The 27445-nt window shown below is 44.7% G+C and overlaps 2 protein-coding genes across 9 annotated transcripts; both read right to left on the reverse strand.

Moving 5' to 3' along the window:
• Positions 1-1982: 1982 nt before the first annotated feature.
• LOC125713490 (speedy protein A-like) lies at positions 1983-7985 on the reverse strand. Of its 4 annotated transcripts, none has more exons than XM_048984667.1 (8): positions 5005-7984; positions 4838-4914; positions 4277-4448; positions 3786-3987; positions 3384-3441; positions 2906-3036; positions 2532-2644; positions 1984-2339 (listed from the first exon to the last, which is right to left on the reverse strand). In XM_048984667.1, exons 1-7 carry the CDS (start codon positions 5080-5082, stop codon positions 2553-2555), a joined length of 810 nt encoding a protein of 269 aa, XP_048840624.1. In that variant the 5' UTR covers positions 5083-7984; the 3' UTR covers positions 1984-2339; positions 2532-2552. The 4 variants fall into 4 exon arrangements, with proteins under 4 accessions (XP_048840626.1, XP_048840625.1, XP_048840624.1 ...); XM_048984666.1 differs by having other exon boundaries at positions 1984-2342; positions 5005-7983; XM_048984669.1 differs by lacking the exon at positions 2532-2644 and having other exon boundaries at positions 1983-2339; positions 5005-7985.
• A 3023-nt stretch (positions 7986-11008) lies between these two features.
• On the reverse strand, positions 11009-23573 carry LOC125713380 (6-phosphofructo-2-kinase/fructose-2,6-bisphosphatase 1-like). 5 transcript variants are annotated; one of them, XM_048984432.1, is made up of 14 exons: positions 23407-23573; positions 21239-21364; positions 18413-18509; positions 18159-18225; positions 16365-16439; positions 15846-15902; positions 15360-15481; positions 14788-14995; positions 14553-14699; positions 14321-14425; positions 12998-13127; positions 12810-12872; positions 11539-11603; positions 11009-11153 (listed from the first exon to the last, which is right to left on the reverse strand). In XM_048984432.1, exons 1-14 carry the CDS (start codon positions 23495-23497, stop codon positions 11094-11096), a joined length of 1413 nt encoding a protein of 470 aa, XP_048840389.1. In that variant the 5' UTR covers positions 23498-23573; the 3' UTR covers positions 11009-11093. The 5 variants fall into 5 exon arrangements, 2 of the variants coding, with proteins under 2 accessions (XP_048840389.1, XP_048840390.1); XM_048984433.1 differs by lacking the exon at positions 12810-12872; XR_007383573.1 differs by lacking the exons at positions 11009-11153; positions 12810-12872 and having other exon boundaries at positions 14316-14425.
• Between the last annotated feature and the right edge of the window lie 3872 nt (positions 23574-27445).

Consider the following 27445-nt stretch of genomic DNA (forward strand, 5'->3'; position numbering starts at 1 on the left):
GGCCGATATTTTCCTTGTTGACTACCAGCGGCCATCAGTAAATTAATCCCCTGCAGTGCCCGATACATATACTGTATGTGGGGTCGCATCAGTTTTGCGCTGGGTAAACATTGCCCAATCTGGCAACACTGGTTGCGCTGACCTGCAGAACAAAATTAACAAAAAACATGGGTATCGGCTATTGGCCCAACTGTTATTTTAAAGATCGGTATCGGCCCATAATTGCATAATCGGTGCATCCCTAGATTATACATTTATTTATTTTTTATTTAACCATTATTTTACGAGTAACAATATTAAGAATAGTTCCTTATTTTCTATGACATACAGATATAGACATATAGATCAGCGTTTCTCGAACTATGGGATGCGGACCGGTGCCAGTCCGTGAGAGGGTTCCTGCCGATTCGCGGAGCCTCACTTCTGCACCAATCAAAATTCAGTCAGATCAGGTCAGGTATAATAATAATAATAATAATAACAATAACAATAATAGTAATGACAGTAATGCTATCTATATATAGTAATAATGTCTATCTATCTACACTGAACAAAAATATAAACGCAACACTTTTGTTTTTGCTCCCATTTTTCATGAGATGGACTTAAAGATCTAAAATGCATTCCAGATACACAATATTACCATTCCTCTCAAACATTTCTCACAAATCAGTCTAAATGTGTGATAGTGAGCACTTCTGCTTTGCTGAGATAATCCATCCCACCTCACAGGTGTGCCACATCAAGATGCTGATCTGACATCATGGGTAGTGCACAGGTGTACCTTATACTGCCCACAATAAAAGGCCACCCTGGAATGTGCAGTTTTGTCTCACAGCAAAATGCCACAGATGCCACAAGCATTGAGGGAGCGTGCAATTGGCATGCGGACAGCAGGAATGTCAACCAGATCTGTTGCTCGTGCATTGAATGTTCATTTCTCAACCATAAGCCGTCTCCAAAGGCGTTTCAGAGAATATGGCAGTACATCCAACCGGCCTCACAACCGCAGACCACGTGTAACCACACCAGCCCAGGACCTCCACATCCAGCAGGTTCACCTCCAAGATCGTCTGAGACCAGCCACTCAGACAGCTGCTGAAACAATTGGTTTGCATAACCAAACACTTTCTGCACAAACTGTCAGAAACCGTCTCAGGGAAGCTCAACTGCATGCTCGTCGTCCTCATCGGGGTCTTGACCTGACTCCAGCTCGTCGCCGTAACAGACTTGAGTGGGCAAATGCGCACATTCGATGGCGTCTGGCACGTTGGAGAGGTGTTCTCTTCATGGATGAATCTCGGTTTGCATTGTTCAGGGCAGATGGCAGACAGCGTGTGTGGCGTCGTGTGGGTGAGCGCTTTGCTGATGTCAATGTTGTGGATCGAGTGGCCCATGGTGGTGGTGGGGTTATGGTATGGGCAGGCATCTGTTATGGACGAAGAACACGGGTGCATTTTATTGATGGCATTTTGAATGCACAGAGATACCGTGATGAGATCCTGAGGCCCATTGTTGTGCCATCCATGAACATCACCTCAGGTTTCAGCAAGATAATGCACGGCCCCATGTTGCAAGGATCTGTACACAGTTCTTGGAAGCTGAAAATGTCCCAGTTCTTGCATGGCCAGCATACTCACCGGACATGTCACCCGTTGAGCATGTTTGGGATGTGCTTGACCGGCGTATACGACAGCGTGTACCAGTTCCCACTAATATCCAACAACTTCGCACAGCCATTGAAGAGGAGTGGACCAACATTCCACAGGCCACAATTGACAATCTGATAAACTCTATGCGAAGAAGATGTGTTGCATTGCATGAGGCAAATGGTGGTCACACCAGATACTGACCGGTTCTGAGTCCCCAGACCCCCAATAAAGCAAAAAACTGCACATTCCAGGGTGGCCTTTTATTGTGGGCAGTATAAGGTACACCTGTGCACTACCCATGATGTCAGATCAGCATCTTGATGTGGCACACCTGTGAGGTGGGATGGATTATCTCAGCAAAGCAGAAGTGCTCACTATCACACATTTAGACTGATTTGTGAGAAATGTTTGAGAGAAATGGTAATATTGTGTATCTGGAATGAATTGTAGATCTTTAAGTCCATCTCATGAAAAATGGGAGCAGAAACAAGAGTGTTGCGTTTATATTTTTGTTCAGTGTATCTATGTGGATAAGCATCCACGGGGGGGTTGGGGGCGGTCGTTTATGCAGGGTCCTGTAGCCCCAAAGCCTGACATGACTGGTCCCCAGGACATATAAGTTTGAGAAACGCTGATACAGATCATTTCCTGGAACTGTTCTCTTCATGGTCGGTCACATCATGGCACCTGCTGGAGAAGACAAGGAAGCTCATTAACTCTGAAACACCAAAAATTCTTTAATACGCAAGGCTATTCAATATACATAAGTATACTTATAAATTACATACTCTGAGCAATAAGTTAAATTATCCATTGCTTTGTATTACATGTTAATAAGTGTAAAGCTGCTTCTGAAAACCACCTACTTAGGTATCTCACCTGCATCATTAAAAAAATCAGCTACATAATAGTGCACTGAGGAAGAATGACTTCAAAAGGAGGGGCTGTGATTCGGATGGTTGTCTTCCTCCTTTTCGACGTGCCTGACGTGCCTAGCATTAGCACACACGTCAGCATACATGTCGCACACGTCGGAAGGCAACCGTTAGCATACATGTGACGTGTACAAATAATTTCATTGTCTTTAAAGCACAACCTTCGCCTCATTCATCCATGCATATTTTTTAACTGCTTATGATGGGCAGAGTTCAGGTCCTTCATTCAGCATTTGTAAAAAGATGATCTATACAAGTAAAAGTAGATGATGAAAGTAACTCAATCAGTAAATCAGTAAGTTTAATATGACATCTTACCAACAGAGAGTGATCCAAAGTCCTGAGGGCTTCCACTAGCATCAAAGCGAGCAAAAGGATCTTTACACGGATCTGCGCAGGAACCCCGATCCTTCAGCTGTCCGTCTCGCATTCGCTTTGAGCCTCGTCTTCTGAGAGAGAGAACGACCAGCGTCAACCAACAGAAGTTACCACACATAAATGCATTGGTGCCTTAATGTTTGCATAACAAATTCAACCACGAGTTAAGCTTCTACAGTATTATTGCCACCAGTTCACTTAAATTTTTTATTGAAATGTTTAAGAATAAAAAGAAAGAAACCCAATGAACAATATAACCACCATTCGAAAGGAAACACTGCATTCAACATCAAAAGCTAAGAATGGTTTAAGAGATAGACTTGGCATGCCAGAGTAATGATAAGACCTGAGGAAATGGTGCAAGACACAGCGACCAACAGCAATCTGTATCAAGTGTGATTTTTGGGTCAGAACTTACTCCTCACTAATCTGGACCAGGGATCCCTTCTGCTCCGATCCTCTGTTCTGTGCACTGACTGAAAAATGCAGCAGACAGCAGTAAACAGCTACAGTAAGAGTCTCTCTAGGCCTGCTAGACCGAGCTAAAGATGTTGACCTGTAGCCCTTCAGAGGCTGAGAGGACCACACAAGACAGTAAACAACAAACTGGACAAAAATTAAATGACCCATTAATTAATTAAATTGAATATGTAAAATTTAAGACAGAAGGCTTTTTAAAGAATATTTCAGAAAAGTGTTCACCAGCAACAATGCCGAGAAGGCAAATGAAAGTATAAAACAGAAGTGAATGAAGTTCTACTGCATAAAAACTGGCAGCCCAGGTACAAAAGAAAAACTGATATTGAGAGTCTGCACTTACACGCTGAGCTCCCTGTGTGGTCAGAAGTATGGGGTTCCTGGGTCTGGAGAGCCCTCCTGCTGCAGAGTGTGCAGGGGATAGCTGTAGAGGCTGAAGCCAGGGGCACCAGATACCCCTCCCCGCTGTACCGGCGCTGAGCCCCGCTGTGATACTCGTTGCGCTCCCTCTTCCACAGAGAGTGGGAGGGTGCGATGGCCATCACCTGCATATGGACATGGACATGCATGGCTCAGGTGACAGAACATGGCTCACTACTACACCGGCTACAACACTAAAGGCAAAGGTCATTTCTTCTCAGCCTTCAAAGATGACAGTCAGCAAACAGCCCTTAGTCTACGAACACAGTAAGAAGGGAAAAGGAGTTAATGATGAGCAACCATCCCTCTGCTTTAAGATATTTTAAGCTCCACATTTTAAGTAGGGGAAATGCCATTTACTGGGCCACCATCCAGGCCACCCCCTTCTAGAAATGATCTAACAGCATTTTGTACCTCCTCACAGCAGCGCCGGTTCACAGCAGCCCTGTAATCCATACTCTCCCAGAGCTGGTCCTTCTGCTGGAGGAAGCCGCGGAACTGACTTCTCCAGTGTTCGCCCAAAGCCCAGCGGAAGATTTCAAATCTATTCCGCCATTCTTCTTCCTCCATGATATTAGCCAGATATCTGGAGAGGGGAAGAATTTACAATTTCAAAATCTATTAGCTGGCTGACCTCCAACAGTTTCACCAGGTATCCAACACGCTGATGACGAAGGATATTACTATAAATGAGCTTGAAGTTTTTCTGCATACAATAAATTAAGCAGGTGATTCCTGCTGGGACAACTATGGCCCTACAGGAAAACAATCAAAATTGTTTTTAAAAAAAACGTAGACATACGAGAGAGGGCATACATATCAAACCAGCAATTAAAACGTCTCTGAGAAGAAGTGAAGTATCATGACCAAGCATGTTTCAGACAATCTGACCCATCACGCCATGCATTAAGCAGCTTTTTTTGTCATTATTTTAACATTCATCTATAGTTTCCACCATTACATGCTGTAACTTACAGGGCGACGAAGAAGTTCATCCTCGTTAGAGGGAGGCGAGCTCTCATAAAGTAGATGTAGGTCATCGCCAGCAGGTACTGCAGTGAAGAGCAAAGGGGTTGAACACATTAAGTACCCTCTACTTTGGTTAACCGGTTAACGTTGAAAACCAATTACATGCCCATTACCTTATCAGACACTTTACAGCAGAAGTCCATCTTTAGGAACAGGTAGATCTGGGCATCATCTGAACACAACGCGAACATTTTTAGTGCTACTTTTCTTTTCAAATATTGGATATCACAGGTACACGTTCAAATTGGGGCAAGAACATATCATGTTTGTGATTAGCTACACATTTTTTATTTTAGTTATATTTTCATTACATTCAAGCACAAATATGCTAATAATATCTTAGCTGGTAGGCTAAAGTTTGGGGTCTCTTCTTCCTCGTGCTAAAAATAATTTAACTCATCCAACAGCGTGAAGAAAGCAGCCATTTCCTGCTGCCTGATAATATGCGGGGGCCCCCAGGATCTCAGGGGTTCCTCTTCCTGGTCCATGCTGCTGTAGTCTGCTCGCGATGGACCGGCTGTCTCCTGCTGACTGAGGCCAGTCTTCAGGGCGATCCACCACCTGAAAAGTGTGTGCCTCAACATCCCTACAGGGAAACTCAGATCAAGAGCTTATGAGATGCAAGCTGTGGGCTCCGCTGGGGGCGCACTGACAAGGCGTTAACCTGCAATTATCTCTACTTTTGGCTGTTGGTTGTATTTTTTAAATAGGCTTAATATTTAAATTAGCGACAGATACAAACTATGTCAAAACTATTAGACAAAATACTGTTTTAAGTTAATTAGAAAAGCAAAGTAACGTAACACTGCTTCACTGGCCGACATGAGCAACATAGGCGGTACGAACTAAATGCAGCCTCGTTTCTAGAGCTGATCCCAGCGACATCAGGCGGTTTCAGCGACGATCACCGATAATAAGAGAGGCAATTTAGTGTTTCATATATTTAGAAGTTTCCTACTTCAGGAGCCCACCAGAGGCACAATGCGAAGGTCACGGCCTCTGTAATTGAAGATGCTATTGCTGACTTGTTCAAGAAGGGTGATCTCAACTCTGTGTAATAGCGAATAGACCCTAACCTTAATCTTAACCCTACCCCTAACCGGAGCTCCACTGTATGTCCTTAAAGATCATGTATTTCCTGTGGAGGTGACGTATTTCCAGTGGAGCTCCACTCTACAGGCGTCTGCAGCTAGACTTGTTATGGCACACACCACACAGAAAAGGCGGAGATAAACACAAGGTAAATGTTTAACTGACATTTAATACTCGATGCCATTATCATTGCATGTCAACCTACAGTATTACTATTACTTTTTCAGTGAATTTTCTGTTTGCATACAAATTGTATAATTATACAAATTTTTAGACTTGTAAAGATAGTCGCCACATAATTATTTAGTTTTAATTAGCAGTAATTAAGTAATCAATGGACTGGGATCAAACATTTCATAAATGTTTTTGTTACAGGGCACAGGTTCTGAAGTAAGGAAGAATTATCTGGCCATCGATACTGATGACTCAGAATGAAATTTTCACAAAAAGACCTTTAAAATGTGATGTCTTAATATTTATGTTGTATTTTTTATTAATGACAGTTGTTAAATTAGGAACTTAAAGAAAATTGCTGATGTATGCTAATGGAACATTAATAAAGAAATACTTAAGACAAAATTATATCTATTTAAATGTTATTCCAGCAAGTTGTCATAATGAATTGTCTTAGAAGGATTTCATTATTTTTCATGAAAGAATGAATGAAAGTTACATTTATACATTTATAACTTTTTAAGACACGCAAAGTGCTTTATAAATGCAATTTATAGGCCACTTCAGCCACCTCCACTGTGTAGCACCGACCTGGATGATGTGACATCAACCATTCTGCCCCATTACGCTCACCACACAGTAGCTAAGGTGGTGAAGGGGCAGGAGAGAATTTACCAGTTAGATACTGGGGATGATTAGGAGGACAGATTTGATAAGTCACCTTAGGTCAGATTTGATAAGGCAACAGTGGGCAATTTTAGTCAGCCCTATTCTTTGGAAAGAGAGAGTCAAGACCTCGGTTTTATGTCTATGTGAAGGACGGCGACACTTTACAGTACAGTGTCCCCATCATTGCACTGAGACATTGTGTCATGCCCGGCTCGTCGGCTCCTCCTGTGTGCCACGCCCCCTGCCTACCCACGTGTGTTTCCCGGATTGTACCCAGCTGTGTCTGATTATTTTCAATCAGTCCTGTGTATTTCAGTCCGTGTCTTACCCGAGTCCTTTGTCCGTCATTGATGTCTCCTGATGTTTGTTTGCGTGAGATCCCCGTATTCACGATTAAACCCCGTTCGTCCCGTATCCTGCCTGCCTGCTTCCTCCTTCCGCACAATCGCCGCTCTCCGCCGCGCTCGCGCACCACGACCCGTGACAGAATGACGGACCCGAAAAAGAAAAGTAAGCGGCGAGGAAGGAGGATCCCTGAGGAGCCGATCCGCCTGGGAGCCTGCTCGCTCTCCAGGCTTTGGATCGCGCCGGAGGAAGAGGTACCCGTCCGGTCTCCAGCCCGGGGGCCGCTCCAGCGAGGTACCTGCCCAGTCTCCATGTTCTGGCCCTCGAGTGAGGACGAGGAGGAAGAGCCCTTCCTCTTCCCTTACCTGGAGCGGGAGCCGGTGTTTTCGCCGTCTGTCTTTGCAGACATCGCACCACCTCCCGCTGCCACCAGGCGCCAGAAGAGCAAGGAGGAGTCCTTCGAATACCCGGACCCACTGCTCATCCCCCCTGCAGCAGCCACCCCGGAGGCGCCGTCCGCGCCTCAACCAGGGAAGACGGCCGACTGCATCTCCCAGTTCTTCGCCCTCCAGGGGCTATTCTGGAGGATCTGGGAGGGACTGGGCACTCCAGTGAGTCCGGAGGCAGAGGACATTATAACGCGGCTCCAGAAGGACTTTGCCGCGTTTACTCCCGCCTCCGACCGGGGGGATCTGGAGAAAATGGCAGAGGGGGTTCGGCAGCTCCTCCAGCTCCAGAGGGCTGCGGACCCCGCTCCCGTGCAGCCGCCATTGCCGGCGGACCCCGCTCCCGTGCAGCCGCCATTGCCGGCGGACCCCGCTCCCGTGCAGCCGCCATTGCCGGCGGACCCCGCTCCCGCGCCGCCGCCTGCGCAGCCGCCTTCGCTGCCGCCGCCGCCTGCGCAGCCGCCTTCGCTGCAGCAACCTGCAGCTCCCGGGCAGGCGCCCCCACTGCAGCCACCTGCAGCTCCCGGGCCGGCGCCCCCACTGCAGCCACCTGCAGCTCCCGGGCCGGCGCCCCCACTGCAGCCATCTCCTGTTCCTGACCGCGCTCCAAGTCCTGACCGCGCTCCAAGTCCTGACCGCGCTCCTGTCCCTTCTCCCCCTGTGACGGTTTCTCCCTCGCCCCGGCGAACTCGACCCCGACCTGGGGTCATGTCTGTGTCCCGTAAAGGGAGGGGACACAGACGCAGGGCTGGGGTCCCGCCCGCCCTGCCCCCTGGCTCGCCCTGCCTCGCTTGCGCTGGGGCTCGGTTGGCGCCTGCGGGTCCTGGCCCTCCGGGTCGGCTGTCGCCTGCGGGTCCCTCTCCGATGCCTCGTCGCCCTGCCTCGCTCCCCCCTCCGGTGCCTGGTCTGTCGCCTGGGGGCTCCCCGACGGCGGCTCCTCGGTCGCCTGCGGGGCCCCTACCTGCGGCCCGTCGGAGGACGTCGCCGCCTGCGCCGGCTCCCCCCCTCGCCTTACCTTCGCCCTGGCCCCTTCCAGCTCCCTCGTCCCCTTCCCTGGTGCTCCCTCCTGCTCCCTCCCTGGCCCCTCCGCGGGTCCCTCGCCCTGTCTCCTCTGCCCCTCCGTGATCGGCTCCGGCCTCCCGGCCGCCTGCGGCCCCTCCGGCTGCCTCCCGTCGCCCGCTGGGGCTCCCACGGGCTCCCCTTTGTTCCCCCGCCTTCTCTCCCTTCTTTCCTGTCTCTGTCCCGCCTGTCTTTGTTCCTCCTCCTGCCTTTGTCCCGCCGTCCTCTGTTCCTGGTCCTTTTGTTCTGCCCCGCTCTGTTCCTGGTTTCCCGTCGTTCCCTCCCGTCACTCCCGCTCCTTTTGTTCCGCCTGTTCCCTCTGTTTCTCCCTTCCTGATTTGTCTCTCTGCCTTCCCGTCCCTTTGTCTGCTCCTGTCTCACGTCCTGTCGCTTGCCCTGTTTTGTGCCTCGGTCCTGTTTCCCGTCTCTTGTTGATGGTTCTGTTTTTTTTTGCTCCTGGTCCCGGTTCCCGTGTCCCGTCTGTCGCCTCCTCCCTGGCGCGCCCGGTGAAGCGCGCCTTTGGGGGGGGGTTCTGTCATGCCCTGCTCGTCGGCTCCTCCTGTGTGCCACGCCCCCTGCCTACCCACGTGTGTTTCCCGGATTGTACCCATCTGTGTCTGATTATTTTCAATCAGTCCTGTGTATTTCAGTCCGTGTCTTATCCGAGTCCTTTGTCCGTCATTGATGTCTCCTGATGTTTGTTTGCGTGAGATCCCCGTATTCACGATTAAACCCCGTTCGTCCCGTATCCTGCCTGCCTGCTTCCTCCTTCCGCACAATCGCCGCTCTCTGCCGCGCTCGCGCACCACGACCCGTGACACATTGGGATCCACACAGACCACAGTATGGGGTAAAATGTTGGCCACAGCAGCACGTCAGTAACATGGTCATCCTAAGAATGTACCCAATAAAGGACATTGAGCTGGCCCTCCAAAGGACATCCTCAGGCTGTCCCTTGTTTATGTCCCTAGCATTACTGGTAAAATGTCAAATATTAATAATTTAGAAAAGGGGATTTACGTGGGTTTAATGCCCATATGTTCACAGAATGTCCTGAAAATGTCCTTAAAAGGTCCATAACTGGTCCTCTAGACGTCCTTAGGACGTCCCTAAAAGTCATCCTAAGGACGTAAAAAAAACTTTCCATTAAGATGTCCTAAGGACGTCCTTTGAGGACGAGATCGGGACAAATAGAGGACGTCCTAAGGACGACCTAAGGACATCATGCTGTTTGCTGGGTAGCTCTTCTAATGGGCACCCTTCTAGCGCAGGGCCATAAGCGGCTGCTTACCTGGATTATGTTAAATCTGCCCCTAACCTCACACCGTATAGTAAGTCTGCCAGCCTGAGCGATAACCAAAAAAGTTATTTGTCACCTATTCATACAACAGCAGACCTGTACTGTCCGCTTTGCACGTCTTTAAAAGATATATTATGCACATATACTGACAAATATTGTGTATTACCGATATTTATATATATCATTTCATGTGATCCAAAACATTTTCATTATTGCTCAGTAATGTCAAATTTACGAATGTGCGGTAGTTACTGTCTTTTTAAATTTTATGTTACATTTATCTGACACTTAATTAAAATAACTTATAGTAGAGCAGTGGTTGACTGTTCCCGCAGGACCTCTTTGAGCACCACTGCCTTATGGGGAAGGGTTATAATTTGGGTGCCTTTCCGTGGCATGTAAATTGTTAGAGTTGTTTCATATTATTAGAGCAGTGCTATAGTAGTTGCGGTTGGAAGCAGAGGGGCGTCGGGTGGAGCCGCGGGCGGAGGCGGCGCCGCGAGCTCAGGCGGGTACCGCAGGTTTGACTTCATGTTGAATGAGCAGTTGCTAGAGGATTTCTGAATGAGGCACATTACCTGCATTGTGAGGGAACGTCAGTTACGGCACTACGGCCATGTGGCGTGTTTCCCTGAGGGTGATCCGGCTCGCAGGATGTTGAGGATGTTTCAGTTTGCACAGGTTTTTGGTACACAGCACCAGTCTGTTGCATTTTAGACTTTAAACAGCCAAAGTACTGTCACACCTCCAATATCATTTTAACATGTTTATCTTTTTCAAAAGATGTGGCTCCTGAGCTGAGGCTCAGGATTTTATATATAAAAAAATCACCCAGCCCTACATATTTATCCCGTACTGTGTTATTAAAGTTAAATTTCATTAAAACCCATTGTTGCAATTAATGTATGACATTTTTAAAATAGTTATCTTACATGGTTTCTGGAGGTGACTAGAGCAGTATGCTTATATTATATGCTTATATTATATTATAAACCCCAACAATACAACCACATATCACAGCTGAATCAGAAGTAAACGGAAAGGAAAAGCAAAATATTTAATATTTTGTAATATTAAATTGTAATATGTCAGTTGAGGTAGTCTCCAGTATGGTCTTTCATATATGTTCTGGGACAGTTAAAAGAGCCTCTTCTGGGTCCCTGGTGACATCCACATTCTACAACAGCAACCAAGAAGCAAAGTTCTTAGGAAAGCAGGTGAATTTCAACAACAACTGTTGGTGGATTCAAAGCCTCATTCAATATTGTGAAGTATGGTGACATCATAGTTTACTCCATAATGAACGAATCAACACCTAATACAAAAATAACCAAACATATCTGCCAGAAAGGATTTCCCACGGCTGAGTCACATGGCCCTGGGTTTGTAATAATTTATGGTGGATACCATATAGCTTCCAGATTGTTCTTGGTTAAGTTCATGCTAAAAGACTCCGACTTCTATATGCACATCTGAATCTTACTATCACTCTCTCCATACTTATTTTTCACACTAGTGAATCCCTCCATCTTCTGTAAATTCCAGACAAAGGAGAAGCTTACTATGGGTCTGTCTCTGTGTGTGTTCACAGCTTCCACATTCAGGAAGATGGGCTCCACTTTGCACCCTGCAAACAGGAAAAGAGTTTAGAGTGAGTCACATACGGACAGATGCAGAGCAAGAGTGTGTAGTAGGGAATGGGTGGGATGGGTGGGCTGGGGGGTAACGGTACACAAAAGTTCCAGGTTCAACCCTCAGTACTGAGCTCATGGTTCGGTACAATTTTGGTACAGCAGGGAACACAGAATTTGTTTAGAAATTATGTATTATTAAAAATGCAAATACAAACACAATCAGGAACAGTTGTAACCAAAGGCAAAGGGCTTCACAGAGCCCTCAAACATCTGGAATGGCAGAACACATATATAAGGGTGCTGTTTATGGATTTTAGTTCTAGTAATTAACAATAATCACTCATAAGATGATCAGTAAAATATGAAATTTAGGCTTTGGGAAGATCACTGTGTGCTTGGATCCTAGACTTTTTAAGCAGCCGGCCCCCCAAATGGCAGCATTGGAGGCCGCAGCTCATCAGTTGTGAAGTTGAACACAGGAGCAGCACAGGGTGCATACTCAGCCCTCCACACTCACACATGACTGCTCCCCCACTCACTCCTCCAGCAAGTGACTGGTGTGTGAGTGACTGGTTTGTGAGTGTGTCCTGTAATGGGTTGGTGCCCCATCCTTGGTTGTTTCCCACCTTGCACCTGTAGCCTCTGGAATAGGCTCTGGACCCCCCACAACCCTGAATAGCATAAGCGAAGTTTTGTTTTTAAGCAGCCATTTCCTTTTTATGCTCTATTTATTATTTTACATATATTTTGTTTATTATGCTGCCTTGGAAAAGTGTCAAAGAATATGTTGTTTAATTATAATGCGTATCTATCTATCTATCTATCTATCTGTCTGTCTGTCTGTTGAAATGTCTGAATAACAAAACAAGACATGTTTCTTGCACATCGTAAAACCAAATATGTACAATTCATAAAAATGTAAGACTTCATTACCACAATCAATGAACTAAATCCATCTAATACAGACAATGGTCACAGATCTGCAGCGATGCACTACTGATTGTACTAAAACTGCTGATTATGACTGACAATAACCAACATGAGCTCTAACTCAGTCTCAATTAGCAAAATATTTTCTTTTTAGGTGCCACCTATGTCAAGCTAATGCTTTCATTAATTTTACTGTGTGTACTGAACCCGAAAATGATGTAACTGAACAGCAGAAGACCTTCACAGCCCTAGAGAGGATGCTGACTAACCATATGCCACAGGTGTGAGTTTCAGAACTGTGTGAAGAGGGCATTTGAGGTAAGGGAGTTCATCTGAAAGAAATACCCAGAGACAGAAGCTGTGAGTTTAGTTTAATCTAGTTGTAATCATTAAGGCACTTCTGTTTGACTGTTTTGCTATTATTCACTGGTTATTGGTACTGAAAAGACATCCTTACCTGAACTCTTGTCCAGAAAGTAGGCGAGTAGGCAACGCATGACAGCTTGGTGACACACGACCAGCACGTTCTCCTGCCTCTCCAACTCCATAATCACCGGCTCCAGTCGGTGCACTAGGTCCTCATAGGACTGGGAACACAAACAAGCACAGAGTTCCCAATAACGAATGTTTTAATATACAATATATATACACACACATATACATATCAATGGCTTTGTCAGCTGGTGTGAACAGAACCATCTTCGCATCAAAGCCAGCAAGAAGAAGGAACTGGTGATTGACTTCCCCTACTACACCGATGAACATCCAGGGTCTGGACATTGAAACGGTGGAGGAGTACAAATACCTGGTTGTTCACCTCAACAACAAATTGGCTGCTCTACAAATACTGGGGCAGTTTACAAAAAGGGTCTAAGTCGTCTTCACCTGCTAAGATCCTTTGGGGTGGACAGGACTCTTTTAAGGACCTTCTGTAACACTGTGGTAGCATCTGCTATCCTCTATGCTGTGGTCTGCTGGTGTGGTGGAATTTCAGAGAGGGACAGGGGGAAACTTAACAAACTGGTGAAGAGGGCCAGCAATGTCCTGGACTGTCCGCTGAAATCCATCGAACAGGTTGGGGAAGAGAGGATGCTGTCTAAGCTGACATCCATTATGGACAACACCTCCCACCCCCTGCATGAGACTGTACGAGCTCTGAGCAGCTCATTCAGCAGTAGACTTCTACACCCACAGTGTAGGAAGGAGCACTACCACAGGTCATTCTTACCGGCAGCTGTCAGACTTTATAACTCAGTTTAGTGTGGTTATTTTACTCATCACCTGTCTAACTGACATATCATCTGTCTCTCATTGCTGTTACTGATTTGCAGCTTGCCTGTACACTGTATATTTCACCAGGATCATTCACACCCAACCCCCCACACTTGTGTACATATCTCTGTACATTTTTTTATTTGTATTTAAAAACTTTGGTTGTGTATATAGACAACTGACCTACCTGTTCTTGTTCTTTTATATTCCTTTTGTATAAGAGCTGATTGAACACAACTTGATTGAACACAACGCGATATGGTGCGATGTGATTCGATGCGAAAAGAAAATTATATTATAGAATTCAAAGTAGCACAGATTCTTCATTCTTTATTCCTACTGTTTGCTTTACAATGACACATTTCTGATTAATTTATTTCATTAGCAATCGGATAAGTAAAAAGTAATACTGATAATCATAAAAATGCAGAATATTAGATACGATAATCGGTCGCCCCCTAGTCAGCACTATGTTGTCACAGACGGGTATGACGAGGTACTACCTCACCTCACCCTTGGGGTAGCGATAGCGATACTTGTCCTGGTCTCTCAGTGCAAACTCTTCCGGGTAGTGATCCTGGATTTCTTCATATGTCAGCTCCTCACACACTCCCTGGGCACAAGCAGCAAGATGTCGCACAAGAGAATGTGTACAAGCATGTGAAAGCACAAGCTGCACGGGCAAATATAACTTAGATGACATATACAATATAACAAGCCGCATCGATAATATAACTGACCGCATCGATCTCATTGAGAGCCTTCCACTGCTCATAGGGTACTCCCAGGGCCTCCGCTGTCTGAATGGTCCTTTTCATGTGGCTGGTCCACACCTTGAGGTCCCGAATGCACTGGCTCCGGATGAAGCCCGCAAGGGAACATGCAAACTGGGAGGAAGGGGCGTGGGGTGGTCAAAAAAGTCATATTTTACAGTCTCATTTGACAGACTCAGTCCACTCGCCTCATCCACCCCACCTGTTTGCCCCGAAGAGAGAGGCCTGAGTCTCCCCCAATACGACCCAGCAGATTGAGCTCACTCTCGCCGTGGCGACACAGGTAGATGGAGCGTGATGTCACGTGTATGTTCATCAAGTAGTACACAATGCGACTTTGGATGTGGTCCTGGACCTGGTTCACGAGGTACCGCAAGCCCACATTGAAGATCTTGATATAAGACAGGTTCCTGTTGGTGGGGGCAAATACACAGCTGCACTAGACACTTGAATAGGTTGAAATGGGTCCAAACCCTGATTCTCTGAAGGTGTTTCTCTGAATGTGACTATTTAAATTTTAAGTTTTAAATCGTTACTTTCGTAAAGCAGCAAAGACCTGAGTAAAAAAAAAAAAAAAAAAAACATCACACTTTGTAGCCTTTAATGATGATAACTGGGCAACAATGCTGCTTTATTTACAAAATATATGCATTTCTATGAATAATCGGTTTTTATCCAGTATCGATTGGACTGTGCTGGTAATCCCGTGTTTTAATGATATCGCATTCATGTAAGACCACATGATTGCTTCTATCCTCTTTTCCCAGGTCTCACCTGTCCATTTCTTCATCCAAGGGCACATAGGTCATCTCATAGCACTCGATACGTTTCAGGAAGTCCTCCAGTGCCTCCTCCTTGTCACAGTCCTTGTAGTCAGGGCTGCTGAGCTTCACCTGCTGCGCTCCATAACACAACAGAGTCTCTCACAGCTATCCAACCCCAAAACATCAGTTTGCCCTGCATTTGGGTCCCCTGTCCCTCAGCTCGTTACAATTGTTCTGTTCTGGAACGATTATTGACATTTTGTCTGATAAAACCCTTTCGATTCTGTCTTTCTTATTAAGGTAGTAAAGCACTATGGATCTCTGAATCTCGACCTCTGCATAATTCATTTAACACTACAGTCTAATTAAGGCATCTGTTACAAAAGGAACAGAGTGATGTGGGTTACAAGAGGCTTGAAATATTGTCCTCACTAGTCAGTAATATACTATATAAACCAAGCTGCATATGTAGGATAAAGTAGATTTGTTATATTACCATTATATTTGCTTCAATAATGTCAGGATCATGACAAATGGATTCCACAAAAAAAACCTGCAAGAACATAAGTCAATTCAGGGTTGAAGGAGAGCAGTGACAGCCCATAGAAGCATTTGTGCAAAAAAAAAAAAAAACAAAGTTTGACTAATATTGCTACTTGAGAATAATGCCTATATATAGTATATATAGGCGTACAGTATATATAGTTTGTGCATCTGTAATGTACGCAAATATAGCTGGTATGTCATGTTATATTTATAGTGTAAGCATATGTCGAAGAATTAAGGCTTTCAAAACTTGTGGCAGACATGTAGCTTTAGATTCACTATCAAGCTCCACCTGGTTTAATTCAAGTGCAACCAGTGAACCCCCAGTTTGATTCTATGTGTAGTGTGTGGCATTGATGGAGGAGGGCTTTTAAACACAAAGTGGGTGGTAAATATATGATCCACCTAATTTAACCTACTAGGAATCGATAAATTAACCAATGCAAACTGAGTAACACTAGCTGCTTACCTTGTAGCCATTCTCCTTGCCGAAGCTGAGAATAATCTCCCGGCGGTCCCGTGTGGTGTTTGTAGCATCAAATACCTGGAACAAAAAGTGCCATTCTCAGGAACCATTACAACATGTCTGCAAAGGCTGGAAAAAGAGCTGTCAAATACTTTTTGAGTTGTCCCGCTAATAGGATCAAATGTCTGAAACTACCCTTTTTTGCTTTTTTGCTATCACTTTCAGTTCTGGGACATTCTTTCTCAAAATTTAAACAGTTCAATTTCATCACCCTTACAATGCCTAAGCCAAGTTTGAAAAAGACTCAAAAAATACTATTAGAGTTATTGCGTTCACAAGTCTTCTATGGTCTCCATTTCCTTCCTTTGTTGCCACACAGTGTAATGCTGCATTTTTTTGGGCAATTTGTCTGAAAATTAGGTGTATATCTTCATCAAAATATTGTTTTTGTGAAGCAGCAATAAGATCGATCAGATATTTTTTGACTTACCACATGCACGGAGTGGTGGTTCAGGCTAAAGATCTGAGAATGCCAGGAGTAATTCTACTCCGTTGCAGCCTTGAACAAGGCCCTTAACCTGTAATTGCCTTGTCTTGGATTTGACGTTAATCTACATCCAGCCCTCTAAGCAGGTCCTCTGACAGGGAAAATTTGGGAGCTGGTGGCAGAATTGACACTCCAGCTACTGGAAAAAAACTCACGCTGGTCCTTTTGGACTAGTGTGGTGCTGAGGTATCACCTGCTGCATGGCTGCACTCAGGTTCTCATCCCTGAGGTGGTGGGTGTGGTAACATGCTGTAATCAGCGCACTGATCCTTACCACCACCACCAAGTAGTGTTACCACATTAATATATATATTTTTTTGCATCGACATTTCACTTGCACAATGAGAACAAATGTTTCATAATTAGCTCAAGAGTTGTAACAAAAGTACCGACTTAAGTTGATTATACATTCTGAGAAACCACACAAGCGAACTACAGCAGACACCCATTCATTGGTAGAGTCCATTGCATGGAAGCAGAAGGGCAAAAGAGAGAAAAAGGAATTCTTTTTTCCCTATTTTCTTTTTTTCCACTGTGAAGGTTTAGTTTGGAAAGCAACAATTTGATTTGGTTTTTTAACTTTTCAAGTGGGGCAATTATAAACAAAATTCAAAATGATGGGTCAGAAGTGGTCATTTTTCCAGAGCTGTATGTATCTTAGATAATTGTGCAGAATGTCATTCAGAATAAAGATACTACTGTACAAGAGTAAAAAACTACATTCACTAGATGAAAATGCAAAATTAGGAAATAAGATAAGTTAATAATATCGGCTCTAATTGACACGCTCCTTAATTGTAAAGTATGCATTTGTGAAGAATTTGAGTAAGAGTGTGTGGGTTTTTTTGTGTAATTAATCTCAGCAGAAGGCAAAGTCCTGAAAAATGTCTTTTCACTTAAGATGTTTGTCTTTTTCAGTCTGTGGTGTTTTGCTTGTGTGATTTGGTAAATGCAGCCAGTGATTTATTACTTTTATCCTCATTGATACCCTGGCTATGAATTCGTTCAAGGTAAGACACGCACAGTCACCTGTGACCAAACAGAAAAGGAGTACTGTACATTCTGAAATGTTTGTTTTTTTATTGCATGATTATTATGTGTGATTCTTTCTTATTGATAAACTCACAGAAAATAGCAGTAAAAATTGACCATATGCACCCCCAAAGTAACATAGTAGGTGTTCTGCACCATTATTCTCCCACTATGTGCAGCAGAAGTTCTGAAAATATTTCAAGAGTCTTGCTACTCACTGCTACTTGCCCCTGCTGCAGCAAGAAGTAGGCAGAGATGTCCTTCAAGGCTGTCCATGCGCAAGTTCTGGACACACAAGCAAAACCCAGCTACAGTACTTCACTACTGAACAGTAATACTGAGCAAATGTCATGCCAATGGTCCCATTACAGCATGGAACATGCATGGAGGACATGTGGCCACACGCCTCCTAAGCAGCATTTTCTGGAGCTCCCCCTTCAGCAGTGGACCAGAGGATTTTATTTGTCCTTACTTGCGGATAGCCATGGCCTCCTCATTGTCTGGAAGAAAAAACTCAAAGGTCTTGTAGGTCTGGACAGCATCTCTGCGGTACTGGCCCAGATTGAAGACTGATAAATAAAACAAAGAGACATTCAGGACATTCTCATGGATCTAATATTTTTCTGGCATACCGTTATTGTAGAAAATAATAGCAGGAAAACTATGAAAAAGAACAGTAGGAATAAAGCATATATAAACAAAAAAAATCTTTATTTCATGCAATTTATAAGAATAAATAGTTCAATGAATGGTGTTCAGAAAAGGGAATTAACAATGACCTGTTGTGTTGTGATGCAATGGTCCACTAGCAGTTAACAACTGGCTTCACAAAGGTAGACAGAAACAATGAGCTTTAAAACTCAGCCCAGAAACCACCTACGGGGATTTGCTCCAGTGAGGGAGCGGGCCAGTTTATACTCTGCATGTGCCACTCGTGCGTTTATGTGTGTTGTCGCTACTCACGCGGTACTGTTGCTCATACTTGCATGCGTAGTTTACAATTTTTTTTTTCTTATCAAGTAAACTTTATATTCATAAGAGAGAATATATGAAGTGTCCACCTATTCTACAGACATTTCTTTTGAAAAATGATAATATTTTATATTATAAATAATATTCGATGTAACTCATGAACAACGGCAGTGACTCGCTGTTGTCTCATTACTCAATTCTTACCGGTGGCATGAAACATTTCACACTCGCTGTGTCCGCTGCTCTGCACCATTCTCTATATCATTTCACTACATTATGTTGAATGTCGCATTATATTATGTTTCTTATGCATTATATATCTCGTAGTAGTTAGTATTTCATACTTAGTATAGCGGCTGCACGATATAAGAAAATTTCCAGTTTTTTACGATAAATATGGCAATATCTGTACAGCAAAAAAGAGTTAATAATAGATTGCTTACAAATACATCTAAGAGTGATATAAACAGCAAGGGTAAGATATTTATAAGATGTTCGCTCAGAATGCGCATGCAGAGCTCATGCAAAAGTAGTGGCTGTAAATTGTAAACTAATTATTTACATATACTAGATAATCTTTAAAGGGGTGATCATTAAAATAGCAAAGCTTGTTAAGTTTTTTTCCTATAAGAAAATATTGACATAAACCCCCCGCTCTCTGCGAATTTTATCACCAAGGTATTTAAATTCCAGGATCTGCATGGGAATATAATGTTTATGAAAATACATTCATAATGGCAGACGTTGAGTTGACGTAACCCAGACATTGAAAGTAGGTTGGCACATGGTCCCCATAATGTCCGTGGGACGTTGGTTTTACGTTGGCCACAGGGAATTGCACACATTTGCTTATCACTACTTGGTTTACTGCACGTTGGGACAACGTGCATTTGACGTTCGCTGCAGACGTTGAGTTGACGTAAACCCGATGTGCAGATGCTCGTCCGGCCAACGTCTGCTAATGACGTTGGGCCGACGTTATGTCCGACGTTCTACAAACGTTGGGCCAACGTTAAATGTTAGCTGGGTAGGTGTCATGGTTGTGGTATACTGTACATTCTGGACGTTGGCTGCACGTCTGGACAACGTCCGGGACTGACCATGAGTTAGTCAATACCCGACGTTGTCCAGACATGAAGCCAACGAAGAAAAGGGATTGTTATGGAATCCTTTAAACTTTTTCTGTGGAGGTATAGGTTGTACAGTTCATCTTGATCTGAAAAGAAATCCGTATAAATTCGATCTTGGACATAGAGTAAAGGTCTATGAGATGTCTGCCAGACGTTACGCAGACAAAAATTTGGACGACATCAAGTGTATTTCATCGATTCAGCAAGAAAGGAAATTAGCCTATTAAAAGGCAGTTAGTGTATCTAACAAACGATAATATCCAAAAATCTTATTTTTATTATGTAGACCATTATGTTGGCCAGACGTTGTGTCGACGTCCGCTTTTGACCATCGACATAACGACCAACAGCCGATGTCGGCCCAACGAACCAATGCTAGCTGGGGAATTGCTTAGCTCAGATTGAATTTGGAAGTAGAAAAAACTTAAAACGCCATTATATTTTGAAGATGCCGTACAGCAGCACAGAATCATGTTTGTAATATTTTTTCTCTTGCTCGGAAAATATTTTATGTTTTGAATATCTCCGGCCCCTCATTCTTAAAAAAGATGCTACTAACTGTGCCATATATAAACGCACAGTTCTACGACAAAAGGTGTAGGTGCATGACCATACTGCCTCCAAGATTTTTGGTTGTCTTGCAAAAAAAACCCCCGCAAACACACATATTTTATGCCTTAAGTACACGGAAATTTCCAGACATCAAGGCGCTTTTTGCACGTCACAAAGGACAAGCATTATAAAAACGCATACAAGTTTGAGAGGGTTTTCACCCCGATGACATTCCATACGTTCATTTCTCGTGTAGGTGGACAGATGACATGTGGAACTGATGCAGAAAACACGTGGTGGGTATGATGCATATGCAGATGTGTTGCGAGTGTCAAGTATAAACCAGCCCTGAAGCTCACACTGGAGAAAGCCAGAGAGCCAGAGTCCTGGATATATAAGCAAGTAACTTACTGTATGTCTCCAGCCTGGAGGATGACTGACCAGAGGAGACCCTATCATCTTATCGATTTTTTTGTGCCCCCAAATCTCCTGTGTCTCCTTCCCTGCCACATAGCTATTATCATCCATTATTCTACTAAACATATTCGTTTGAAGGCGGTGTTTTTGTTTAACGACAGCTAAGCCAAATTGCTGCATTACTGTCAACTGAAGTGCTCAGCACGTGTAGGTAAGTGCAGACTGACCTTTTGTGGGTACTCCAATCCAGTTGAGGTAGCGGGTGAGCTTCGTGGAGATATAGGTCTTTCCCCGGGCTGGAAGCCCCACCATCACAATAATAGTGGGGGAGTTGGTAAATTGAGGCACAGATGCTGCAGTGTAAGACAGATGTCTGTAAGTACTGCCAGGGACAACAGCAACATCCCTGTTACTGCTGCTACCATTTCACATTCATCCACGTGTGTGGAAAGCACACTACGGTGCAAAGAGCACAGAACAGGATGACCAGCGGCACCAGCTGGTCAAACAGGGAAATGACAGACAAGGCCAGAACAGATCCTGAGATATCATTGGTTGAAATGATTCAAAGAACCATATTATGAAATCAAAGGCTTAAAACTCCCTGAACTCCCTCAGTCTACTCCCACTGGTCCTCAATAGTCACTTAGAAAGGCCAAAAACAGACTCATATGCCCTTGGCAAGTCTCTCACAGCCATGTCTGCAGGGCCTGCGGGGGTAAACCACCTTCAGGTCACTGGCCCAGAGGGGTCTGTCAGCAGAATAACATACTGAAGAGCAGCTGCTTTACGAAAGGTCTAGTTTGCAGGCTGAAGTCCTCACACTAATGTTCACCAATATACATATTACAATACAAAAAAATACAACAATATGATTCTATCATTGTACAAATCTCAATATTTAGTTATGTCACATAGTGGATGTTCCGAATCTGCATTTTGAGGAGACACACTTATTTCACTTATCCCTTGTGCAGAGAAGCTATATACTGTAGATGGAAGCCACTGTTGCCCACTGCCCACCTCTAGCTGATGAGCAGCAGAAGTGCAATATGGCATTATTTGGGTCATAAACCAAACAAAAAGCGTGAAACCACAAACACAGCAGCCTCAGTATGCAAATGATCTACCAGGGACCAACACATCTAACCTGGTGAAGCTTCGTGCCACTCGCTCGCCCTGATTTATATAAGGAGTTTAAAGATCATTATGTACCATAACCGATATAAGACACATGAAAGTGATGTAATTCAGAGGTTTTTACATTTAGCCTACAGTACATGCGACTGCATTCATATCCTTTTGCCCAGTGATGAAAAGAAAGGCTAGGCTAAATGATGAACGCAACAAACACGAAGATAGACATGAGTGTATAATCAATGAGGTTTTGTAAACACTAAGGTTGGCTTGAGTGGTATCTGATTTTTCATACTGTAGCACCATACATTTTATCACAGCATGCAATATTTTGATGGTATATTCAAAAGCAGCACTGTTCCAGTATTATGTAGAATTCGCAATAAAATTTGCGAAGCGGAGTGATCCCTGCAATAAAATTCACCGAACAGTTCCAAGCCTAAGCTGAAGCCAAACTAATACCAAAATCTGTTTATTGAATGGAGTTTAATCTATTCATGTGTTAAAACTATATTATAGGATATTTTTGTTGGTTTCATAAATAGGCCTGTTTACAGCCTATCGAGATACCAAAGCTGGTATCGATATCAAAGTCAAAATTTTAGAATCAATCCACTTCTACCTCTGGTGCAAACAAACTAAATTAACTAGGTCTTGTGTGCATGTAAAGAGGTTTGATGGTGACACAAACACTGATCAAGCCGCAGAACACCACAAAATACACAAACACAAGCACATAAATGATTCAGTTAGTAATCCTTACTGTTTTCTCTCCTAAATGCTACAGCAAACCCCCAGGCATATGCGGATTACAGCACACTACTGATTTAAAAAATGTTAAACACACAGCAGCCACCTTGACCGCTCCCAAAGTGTATCCACAGTATTGATGGGTGAAGGTGAGTACAAGTTCAAGAGGCTCGTGGGGGCAGAATCTGCCATAGCGGTACTTAGCGCCTTAGTTCATAAGGGGGGATACAAACTTCCAAGCAAACTGCCAACTACCTTGCAGCCCTGATCTATAGTATCCAGCTCCCATCTAATATTTATTTGTCGCTATGTGGGCAATAATTACATTGCATACAGGCTGCAGGTTTTGAAAAGAAATGGCGTGTTTTAGAGAATTATTTTAAAGTACCCTGCATCTGACAGCTGCTCAGGGTTCTCAGTTAGTATTCTGTGAAAATCACTGCATCTCGAAACTTTGACTTCCTTTGGAGAGTGAATGGTGAAGACAAAGAGGATCAACAGCACTTACACCCTCTTCTCTGCTTCAATGAACGGCTCACCCAGGGTACCCAGATCTTCTGCAGGGGTGTCTGGGTCAGCTCTGGCTGTTCTTTCGACATTTTTCTCACCAAGAAGCTGTGGAGAATGATGTGTTGCGTATGTCCTCTGTCACCAGTGCGTCCTTTGAGTGAATTTATGTTCAAGCAAGTGAGGTCAACCAGAGCTGTAGAGGTCCTTGACTGAGTGAACTTTGATCGGATCACCTGACAGTCACTATGAAGAACAGCAGTCGGGAATGGGGGGGGGGGGGGGGGGGGGGGTCGAAGTTGACATAATTGGTGAGAGGGTAGGTGCATGGGGGTACTCATGATTAAGGTTTGCTTATAAAATGTTTAATCAACTTACTATAGTGACACACACTTGGTAAATCCAACTATATCTATAAAGGATGCTGTCAGAACAGCAGCAATGTTAGTAGTCTTTATTATTGTGCAAAAAATTACGAAGTTTTGATCTGCGTCTCCCTGAATGGTGCATTAAGAGTTAAATAATTATATACAATATATATACACAAAACATGACATATATAGTGCAGAAGTATATTCCACATAGGACTATAATGACAAAACGGTCAGAACATGTTGTTATAGTAGTATGGTATATAGTATGTTATATAGTATGGTATGACGTATTCCTAGCTCGCGAACAACTTGTGCGAATAACTTCGACATGAAGTTCGTGCCTTGGTCGGATTGCACACACTTAGGAAGCCCGAAAGTAGTGAAGAACTTGATTAACTGCTTTACTATGACGGGGGTCCAGAGACTACAGACAGGAATAGCTTCCGGGAAACGAGTGGCGGCACACATGAGGGTGAACAAATACATGTTACCCGAACGAGTTTTTGGCAATGGACCTACGCAATCGATCAACACACGCTCAAAAGGTTCGCCAATAGCCGGTACCGGATGTAATGGAACCGGTACAATAGCTTGGTTCGGTTTACCTACCAGCTGACACACACGACAAGTTTTACAATATTTCTTCACGTCCGTATTAACACCCGGCCAAAAAAAATATGCTAAGAGTCGATTTAAGGTTTTTCTAATTCCAAGATGCCCCGAACACGGGTGGTCATGAGCGAGAGACAACACATAATCCCGATATAACCCGGGGACTACCACCTGAAATACAGTAGCCCACTCAAAAGGTGAGTCCGGAGGGGTCCATTTCCTCATTAATACCTGGTTGCGGTAGAAATATGCTGTTGGGTGGTTCTTTAACTCTTCCTTGTTCACAGCGGAGATACGACAAGCTTCTAAGGACACATCCTCCGCCTGTGCCTTGGTCAGAGCGTCCGTAGTGGAAGGGACCTCAGGGGAAACAGCAGGTTTCACAGAGACCAGGGAGTCCGAGTCACATGTCGAAGGTGTTGGGTCAGACATAAAGGTCTCAGCCAGCTGAACGTCGGCGAACTTGCGCTGCTGGGCCCGTGTCAGCACACAAGCCGGGAACACCTGGGGCAGATCCGCCACAACATCATCTGCGCAGATCTCCGGCTCTGGGGCAACTTCAGGTAGGGGAACCATCCTCTTCCCCGCAATGTCATTCCCCAGGATGAACGTGACCCCTGGAACAGGTAGCTGCGGCTGGACCGCAACACAAACAAGTCCAGAGAAGTCAGGAGTACATAAATACACAGTATGCAAAGGAACCGCAGCCACACACAGATCGATACCTTGCACCAGTACGTCGGTGCCACAGTAAGTGGTACTATCTAAAGGTAAAATTCCTTCAATTACGAAAGACTGGGCCGCTCCCGTATCCCGTAGGATAGTTACCGGGCGACGTACCCAGTCTTCACCGAGCGACACAGAACCAGGAAACACAAATGGCTGGAATGTAGGTTCAACAGTTTGAAATGCCGGTAACACATTAAAACGAGCCGCGATCTGCACCTTTCTGGTCGCAGCACGGGTCTCTTTACGTTTAAGAGCGGGACAAACAGAAATGATGTGACCCACCTCATGGTAATAGAAACACTCTCTTTTCTCTACAGGTGGTGAATAAGAAGCGGACGAAGGAGAGGCTATCACAGGACGGGAACCAAGTTTGCGAGGCAGAGGGGTTGGGGTCTTATGGGTCAGAATAAATTCATCAGCAAGAGTGACAGCTTCAGCTAAACATGTTACCTTTTGTTCATTCAAGTATACTACTACCCGATCAGGAACACAATTTTTAAATTCTTCTAACAGCAATAGTTCCTTGAGTTGCTCAAAGTTGGTAACACCACTCGCAGCACACCACTTGTCAAACAACAAAGCTTTCTCACGGGCAAACTCAACATGGGTTTGGCTGGCGGTTTTAACCAGCTTCCGGAAATTCTGCCGATAAGCCTCAGGTACTAGTTCATACGCCCTTAATACGGTAGCCTTAACAATGTCATAATCTAGACTCTGTGCTAACGCCAGAGCCGAGCAAACTTCCTGAGCTTTCCCCACTAACTTGCATTGCAGAAGCAGTGACCACAAATGTCTAGGCCAGTTCAAGGTCGTAGCCATCTTTTCAAACATAGCGAAATAAGCATCCACCTCATTTTCCCGAAACACAGGAACAAGAGCGATATGGCGACTAACATCAAAGCCAGAATTTCCATCTCCAATTTCCTGGGAGACTGGTGAACCTGAGGGAGAACGAAGGCTAGACCGAGGAGCGTCTGGGGCATCAGCCTGGTCACGGGCGGGCAGGTCGGCTTGAGGGGCTGTACGTGGTGATTGTACTCGACGCGGAAGGGGCACAGGTCTTTGTTCACCCATACCCATCCTGCGCAATGCCACCTCCTTGTCAGCTTCAACCTCCACTTCCTGGACACGGAGTAACTGAGCCTGGTACTCCTGCCTTTTAATCTCCAGTTCCAGCTCCCTAAGCCGAATTGTCAGCAGCAGATCCTCCCTGGTTGAGCGTGGATCGCCGAGATCCATGCGGATCCCTGTCCCCAGATCAACGCCGCCGGCTTCCGCCGTAGCTGTCAACGGTACGGGAGTGGGTGCAACACTCGGCGAGCCGCCTAACTCAGGTAGGATACCCTGTCGAATAAGCTCGTCCTGCAACGCTTGCTTCATAACCCGCTTAGAGGCTTTAGCGGGGACCGAAACATTAAAGAAGTCTGCTATTCCTAGCAGATCGTCCTTACGGCACTTATCAAACTGTTCGAGTGTGGGGTAGAGGGTGAAAGCAACGAGATCGAACCGAACCATTTCCACAACACAACCACACACCCCCCCCCCCCCCACACAAAATAAACCGCCAGGCAAACAACGGAAAAAAGAAAGGAACGGACGAGCCCCCAATTTCTGTTACGATCCTCAGTCTAGGGTTGAGGACCGTCAGAAAGGTAAAGGGAAAGGAGAGGGGGAAAACGAGACAACCAGGGTATGGGAAAAGGGAACACGGGAAACACAGGGATCTTTTTTGTATTTTTTTATGTTTATTCACAAAGACTTTCACACACAATAGGGCAACAGACTTCGGGAGTGACACGGCCAAAACAATAAACAAAACAGCACTACCGAACCCGTACGCAACTAAACTAATTCTAAACAAAACGAAAACGATGAGAAATGAAATGACACAGACTAAGCCTAACTCCCTAACCAAAACACAGAGTAAGCAACACGTACACAAAACAGCAGTCACTCCCTACGCACTTAACAGAAACGAACATACAGAACACCAAAGCCGAAACACAGTATCCGAGGGGCGAAACAAGAGAGGAGTCAGGAGGAACGCAAGAGATCACAAACCAGAAAGCAGTCAAAACCAAAGGCAAAGGTACAGAGGGATAAGGCAAGAGACGAAAACCAGAAACTGTCATACATGAGTAATCCAAAGAATGCAATCAAACCAACAACAAAAACCAACTACGAGCAGATCTCCTGCTACTCTCCCGCCACTGCTTTTTCAATCATAAAGGCGGAAGTAGCGTCGAAGCTCGGGGCGTGGCCAGGTCCGGGAGGCGGAGTCGAAGGCAGCCGGACAACGATCAGGACAATCCCTCCCCAAACCTT

This window comes from Brienomyrus brachyistius, chromosome 18, assembly GCF_023856365.1.
Source record: "Brienomyrus brachyistius isolate T26 chromosome 18, BBRACH_0.4, whole genome shotgun sequence".
Lineage (NCBI taxonomy): Eukaryota > Metazoa > Chordata > Actinopteri > Osteoglossiformes > Mormyridae > Brienomyrus > Brienomyrus brachyistius.

Excerpts from the sequence above, each read along its gene's own strand:
- LOC125713490 (XM_048984667.1), bottom strand. The coding sequence starts at position 5,082 with ATGTTCGCGTTGTGTTCAGATGATGCCCAGATCTACCTGTTCCTAAAG. Across the intron at positions 3,988-4,276 it reads ACCGGCGCTGCTGTGAGGAG|GTGATGGCCATCGCACCCTC; the intron begins GTACAAAATGCT and ends GTCCATATGCAG. Across the intron at positions 3,442-3,785 it reads CCACACAGGGAGCTCAGCGT|TCAGTGCACAGAACAGAGGA; the intron begins GTAAGTGCAGAC and ends TGCATTTTTCAG.
- LOC125713380 (XM_048984432.1), bottom strand. The coding sequence starts at position 23,497 with ATGTCGAAAGAACAGCCAGAGCTGACCCAGACACCCCTGCAGAAGATC. Across the intron at positions 16,440-18,158 it reads TGCAGCAGGGGCAAGTAGCA|GTATTTGATGCTACAAACAC; the intron begins GTGAGTAGCAAG and ends TTTTTGTTCCAG. Across the intron at positions 11,154-11,538 it reads CACACAGAGACAGACCCATA|AATGTGGATGTCACCAGGGA; the intron begins GTAAGCTTCTCC and ends TTGCTGTTGTAG.